Source organism: Glycine soja, chromosome 16, assembly GCF_004193775.1.
Source record: "Glycine soja cultivar W05 chromosome 16, ASM419377v2, whole genome shotgun sequence".
Classification (NCBI taxonomy): Eukaryota; Viridiplantae; Streptophyta; class Magnoliopsida; order Fabales; family Fabaceae; genus Glycine; species Glycine soja.
The window spans coordinates 8,113,343-8,119,598 of record NC_041017.1 but is presented as its reverse complement, the minus strand read 5'-3'; the positions used below and the strand labels follow the sequence as shown (position 1 = coordinate 8,119,598).

At 35.3% G+C, this 6,256-nt stretch overlaps 1 protein-coding gene across 1 annotated transcript; it reads right to left on the bottom strand.

Annotated features, from left to right (window-relative positions):
- Positions 1-1,375: 1,375 nt before the first annotated feature.
- Positions 1,376-5,329, bottom strand: LOC114390573 (receptor-like protein kinase 5). The gene is made up of 2 exons (XM_028351347.1): positions 2,584-5,329; positions 1,376-2,193 (listed from the first exon to the last, which is right to left on the bottom strand). The coding sequence occupies exons 1-2, from the start codon at positions 5,195-5,197 to the stop codon at positions 1,772-1,774; spliced, it is 3,036 nt and encodes a 1,011-aa protein (XP_028207148.1). The 5' UTR covers positions 5,198-5,329; the 3' UTR covers positions 1,376-1,771.
- Positions 5,330-6,256: the final 927 nt, after the last annotated feature.

The window sequence follows — 6,256 nt, the reverse complement described above, 5'->3', positions numbered from 1 at the left end:
CAATTTTAAAGTGATGTTTTACTCATTTTATCTTAGTTTGTAAATATTAGATTTTTAGTTTAGATACTTAATTTCTTAGGTTGCATCTCATATTTTTTTGTCTACTTTTTGTAGAAATGGAGTGGATAGTAGAAAATCTCTAGAGCTATTTTGAGGAGGGGGACTTCAATTTAGTTGAGCAAAGGAATGAAGATGGAGCTAAATTCTGACAGCAAGCAAAAACACATCTGGAAGCTTGAGCTAAATTTGGAAGTTGGAGCTAGATTCTCTTTCGCCCTTAAGTTGTTTTGCACTTTAGCTGAAGCTAAAATTTTGAACTCAGCTAAAAGTCACTTAAAATAGAATTTTTGGCTCTTGTATAAATAGGATTTGACTATCATTTAGAAGAGGGGGTCCTTCATTTGGCACGTCTCTACAATCCCCGCGAGGGAGAAAGCTTCCCTTTGCCTCCATTCTTCATCTTCTTCCACCTTCCATGTATTTTGAGGCTACCCATGAAAATGGATAACTAAATCTTCCATTATTGAGGTTAGATGCAACCAAGCTTATACTCTCCTATATCTTTATATATGTTTATATATATCCAATGTATTGATGTTAGTATTTGTTTTTTTACTTAAACCTTGTTGTGGAATGACCAACCATGACATGTTTTTGGGACTTAATTGTTGTTAGAAAATGCTTTCATAGTCTTGAACTGAAGCAAAATACCCAATGAACTTTGTGTCTAGAAATGAAACTTAGGCCATTGGTCATCTTGAATCACTAGACTTAAAGCTAGTTTCTTTGTTAAGTTTGTGAGGGATCAAAACTTAATAACAAAATTAAGATTCTTTTCACTTAAGAAATTAGGACTAAGAAAATATTTATTGACTAATTTTAGTATTGATTCACAACAAGTATATTTATTGTGCATTTAAGCAAGAAGAGAGTAAAATTTGGTAAACTCTAACCCTGATAATTCCTTTTTTATTTGAAAACCCCATTGTTCTAAGCTTTATTTTAACTAAAAAAAACCACAAAAAAGAGTATTTTAATTACTTTGCCTTTACTTGTTTTGTTTTTATCTTACTCAAAATGAACTAAAGTTAATGTTTTCATTACTCCCTTGTGATATTTGTTAGCTTAGATAGTGATTTTATTAATTTTGCCTAATATTACGCAAGTCTCTAGGTAAACAATATTTGGAATTTCCATTTAATTACTTGTACAATTTAGTAAGGTTGTCAAAGAGATAATAACAAATATAATGAAACAGAAAGAATAATGATAAAAAAAACATATTTAAATAAATAAATAAATAAATAAGCCAAAAGCATGTCGATCATTGATTCAAATGAACCTGCACAATCCACAAGGAGGGAAAGCAGCAAAGTTGACTTAAACTTTTCTGTTATTTATTTCAGTAATACACCAAGATCAATTTACACTCTTTAAAGTTAAAGAAGGATGCATTAAAGGATGGTTGCGGTGGTAAAATAATCAATTTCTAATAACTTTTGGAGTTAAATAGCATCTAGCATCCACTTAAAAACAGAGAAAAGACAGACAATGATATTGGAACTCCACCACAGTACCACCATACCATTTGATTTATAATATTATTGAGAAAAGGACGGAAAAAGGAGAAATATCAAACTAGGAAAATGAACCTCACAAATCACAAACACTGCCTCAAAACCATGCTTTTATACTGCTATATTCCACTTTCTACCTTCTACGAACCCAATAATATGTTTGGTTTGTTCTAAGTGTTGATGAGGACTATCATCTAGTCACTATCACTATCATTGTCAACAGCATCCAAACTACTCTCCCATTTTGAATTCTTAAGAAGGGGAACACCATCATATTGCCTAACATTCCCCTCTCCAAACGCAAATCCTTCTCCACAGCGGAGCAATATGTGTAGCACCTCCTTCATGGAAGGCCTTTTAGCAGGAAGTGTTGAAGTACACAACACTCCAAGTTTGAAAACACTGCACATTTCATTCTTGTAACTTGGATCCATGAAATCAATGTCTAGCAGCTCTTCTATGTTGCTTCCTACAATAATTTGGCGCCACGCCCACTCTGCAAGAGATGAGTGCTCATCACCATAGTTAGCTTCTTTACCAGTTGTCAACTCCAGTAGTATAACCCCAAAGCTGAATACATCAATCTTCTCGCTGACTCGCGTTGTTTGAACATATTCTGCGATGCAATTATAGCAAATTCAGATTAAACTTATTCCAATGAAAAAAAAAAAAAGACACGGAGAATTTCAGGCTTGTTTTCTTTTGTTTACATTTCCTGTTTTTCACTTTTAACTCAAAATTATCACCTTGCTTTCCATCTATTTTATCATTTTCAAAGATTTGCACAAGAAATCGTGAAAACAACCTTTTTTTTTTTGTTTTCTCTATTTCCTGTGAAAATCTTTGAAAATAGAAAACAAACTAAAAACAATGTGACAGTTTTTTTGTAAATTAAAAGTGAAGACAGGAAAAGAAAACATAAGTAAACATGCCCTTAACTATATAAATAACATATTTGTGAGCAAGAAAAACAAAAAGGATTGATTAGCATGCCATTATTATTCACCTGGAGCCATATAGCCAAATGAGCCAATAACAGATGACATGGTAGCAAGTTCCCCCGGCTTCATTAACATCCTAGCCAGACCAAAATCAGCAACTTTTGCATTGAATTGAGCATCCAAAAGGATGTTGCTTGTTTTTATATCTCGATGAACAATCGGTGGCGAGCAATCATGGTGCATGTAGCACAAACCATGAGCAACACCAGTGGCAATTTGCAATCTCTTTTGCCAATCAAGTTCAAAATGATGCGCTGAACCTGACACAGCTGGTGGTGATTTGCTCTTATTGTGCAGCCACCTATCTAGGCTACAGTTTTCCAAATACTCATAAACAAGGAGCATAGAATCCTCATTAGAGATGCAGCACAACAATTTCACAATGTTTTTGTGACGAATGTTGCTCAGTATTTTAACCTCTGCGCGAAATGAGCTCTCTAGCTTGTGGTCTAACTTTCTGTTACTGGAGATCTTTTTCACAGCAACATAGCCTAAAGCATCAACCGGAACACGGTATACTGTACCAAATCCACCACTTCCAATAACATTATGTTCTGACATTGATGACACTATGCTTGATTCAGTGAAACTCAACCTTTGAAAGGAAATGAGCTTCCATGAGTTATCAAATCCTCGTTTCCTTCTTCGGTGAAGTTTGATAATCAAGAGTGAAATCGACAAAACCAGCAACAAGGCTATTGCTACCAGGCACATAATCAAAGCAAGAGACCAAGAAGAGCCTTTGGATGGCCTTTCAAAGCCAACATTGCACGGCCTAAGTTTCAGTGCTGGAGTATTAGCACAGAGGCCAGAATTGTCCAAAAAGCTTGTGTCATAAGCAAGATTGTCAAATTCACTTGGAACCCTCCCTGTCAAATAATTGGAGGATAGATTGAGATTGGTGATTCTGGGAAGTTTAGAAGGAACTTCACCAGAGAATTGATTTTCTGACAGGTCGAGTACGCTAAGGACGGGTAACAGACCAATTGAATCTGGGATATGTCCAGAGAGTTTGTTTTGGCTCAAATTTAGAGTTACAAGGGATTGCCATGATATGATATCTGATGGAAGTGGCCCTGTGAGCTGGTTATGATCAAGCAATAGAGTTGTTAGCTTGGGAAGAGATGTTAAACCTTTTGGAACACTCCCATTAAGGTCGTTCTCACTTGCTTTAAAAACAACCACATTAGTCCATGAAGATACACCAGTTGGAATCCTACCAAAAAACCGATTGTGACTTATCTCCAAGCGCGAAATACTTGGGGACAATCTCTCAGGAAGCTCACCAGTGAACTTATTATAACTCACCATGAAATTTGACAAATTGAAAGTCCAAAGACCACTAGGAATGCTACCAGAAAACTCATTACTGTAAATTTTTAAATCCTTCAGGCTACTACAGTGGCCAATTGATTCTGGCAATTCACCACTCAGATAATTATCATAAGTAGTTAAATTAAGTAACTGACCATGATAGCACAAGTTTTCTGGGAGCCTTCCAGTAAAACTGTTGTTTGCAACCAAAAATGTTTTAAGCTCCGAGTAGAGACCAAAATCAGGAGGAAGAATACCTGACAAGTTATTGAACATGACCTGAAAATATATCAGAGATGGAATACGGCCTACGCTTTGTGGTATCTCCCCTGACAAGTTATTGAGAGACAAACTCAACAGTGTTAGCTTTTGGAGCTTCCCAAAATCATGAGGTATTTTCCCCTCAAGATTGTTCTCTGCAAGATCGATTTCTGTCAAATTCGATGCTTCAACCACACCAGGTATCTCTCCAGAGAGCTTGTTCTGGAAAAGGTACAGTGTGCTCAAATTCTTGAGCATGAACAAGCCTCTAGGAATGTGTCCAGTTAAATTGCTTCGCGATAAATCCAAGTTCTCCAAAGCCACCATTTCTCCAATGGTTTCAGGGATTTCCCCAAACAGGTTGGAACTGTACATGTGAAAGAACTTCAATTTTTTCAACCGGGTCAAGCTTGACGAGAGCTTGGAAGGAGGGAGCACCAAGTTAGAGGACATATCCAAGAATTCAAGATCGAACAAGTTGGCAATACTCTCATAAGGGAAAGTACCATTGAATAGACAATAGTGAAGTTGAAGCATTTTCAGTTCCTTTAACCTTCCAATGCTTGCAGGAATGTCCCCACTAAAGCTTGTGGAACCGAGATTAAGATGCTGCAAGTTAACCAAGTTGTCTATGTCATCAGGAATGGTGCCCGAAAAATCGTTCATTTCGAGGTCGAGGTAAACCAGCTTGGAACATTTGTAGAGAAATGTTGGGAACTCCCCTGGAATGAAATTCCTACTGAAATTAACAAGTGTGAGATTTTTGAGGTCACACATGAAAGGTGGTAGTGTTTGAGTGATGTTGCTGTTGACCAGAGTCAATCCAGTGACTGAGTAGTCACTGGTGCATGTGATCTCTGGCCAAGTGCAGTGAGAGGCAGTGTTTGATGTTGTCCAGTGACTGAGGAATGAAGGGTTTTTTAGGTGCCGCTTTATATTCATTAGGACTGCATGTTCTTGATCTTGCAGCTGAGTCTGAGAGTGTACATGGCTCAGGATTAGGAATATGGATAAATAATAACAATAGTAAAATGGTACTGTCATGTGTGTGTTTGTGTTTTTTTTTTTTTTTCTGGTTTGTGTGTTTTGAAATGCAGTTAATTTGCAAAGGAGGAGGGAGAAAGAAGACTTATAGTCTACGGTTGCTTGAGACTTTTGTACTCTAAACTTGGACTGAAGATTCAATATATGCTTATGGACATGGGGATACTGTTGAATGTTGATGATTATTATTTCTGCCCATTTTATTTACTCAAAGTCACTTTCAAAATAGAATAAATTTGTGAATAGAAAAAACTGTATATAATACCAGTAGTTAGAGTTCTTATTTTTTAATTTTTGAATAGTCAAATCTCTAAAAATGTAATACAATAATAAATTAGTCTTTAAAATTTAAAAAATATAAATTTAGTTCCTAAAAATACGATAAATTAATTCTGTCATTAAATTTGTACAATCATTTTTTCATTAAGTTATAATATTTAAAGATCAATTTGTTAATAAATTATATCTTTCAAATATCAATTTAATATTAAGTTATAAAATTTAGGAATCAATTTATTATTAAATTATTTTTGGTACTAATTTAGATTTTTTTTATCTTGATTAATTTATCAACCCCTTCACAAATTTGATTATTATTTATCTTTTACAATAATTCAGGCACCTTACCTTACTGTTAGATTCCATTAACTCTTTTAAATATAATGTTTATGCAATAAGGTATAAGCACATGACTACGTACTGCATTCGTGTGAAACACTTTCGTGACATATAGTACTGCTTAATAATTTATCATATAATGAAAGATGATCTGGTGTAGTTAAATCATTTTAGTCTATTCATATTGAGTGTATTATTAGTATTTCCAACCCAAGCAGCACGCATTTGTGGAAAGAAGACCTTAACGTAAACATTCCACCACAAAGGACAATGATGAGGTGCCCATCAATAGAAGAAGACCTTGACTTGACTAATGCACAAATCAAAGGCTTGTGCATCTGTTATTTTCACCAATTCGAATGATCACTGAGTCTTCTATTGGGCATGAAGCATCAATTGTGAGGAAACAATGCCCCACAACCCAGTCCCACACTCTCATAC

What these genes read in the sequence shown, in the direction of transcription:
- LOC114390573 (XM_028351347.1), bottom strand. Translation starts at nt 5,197, where the DNA reads ATGACAGTACCATTTTACTATTGTTATTATTTATCCATATTCCTAATC. An exon ending in ATTTGGCTATATGGCTCCAG is followed by an intron (nt 2,194 to 2,583) that starts GTGAATAATAAT and finishes ATTGCATCGCAG; the next exon opens with AATATGTTCAAACAACGCGA.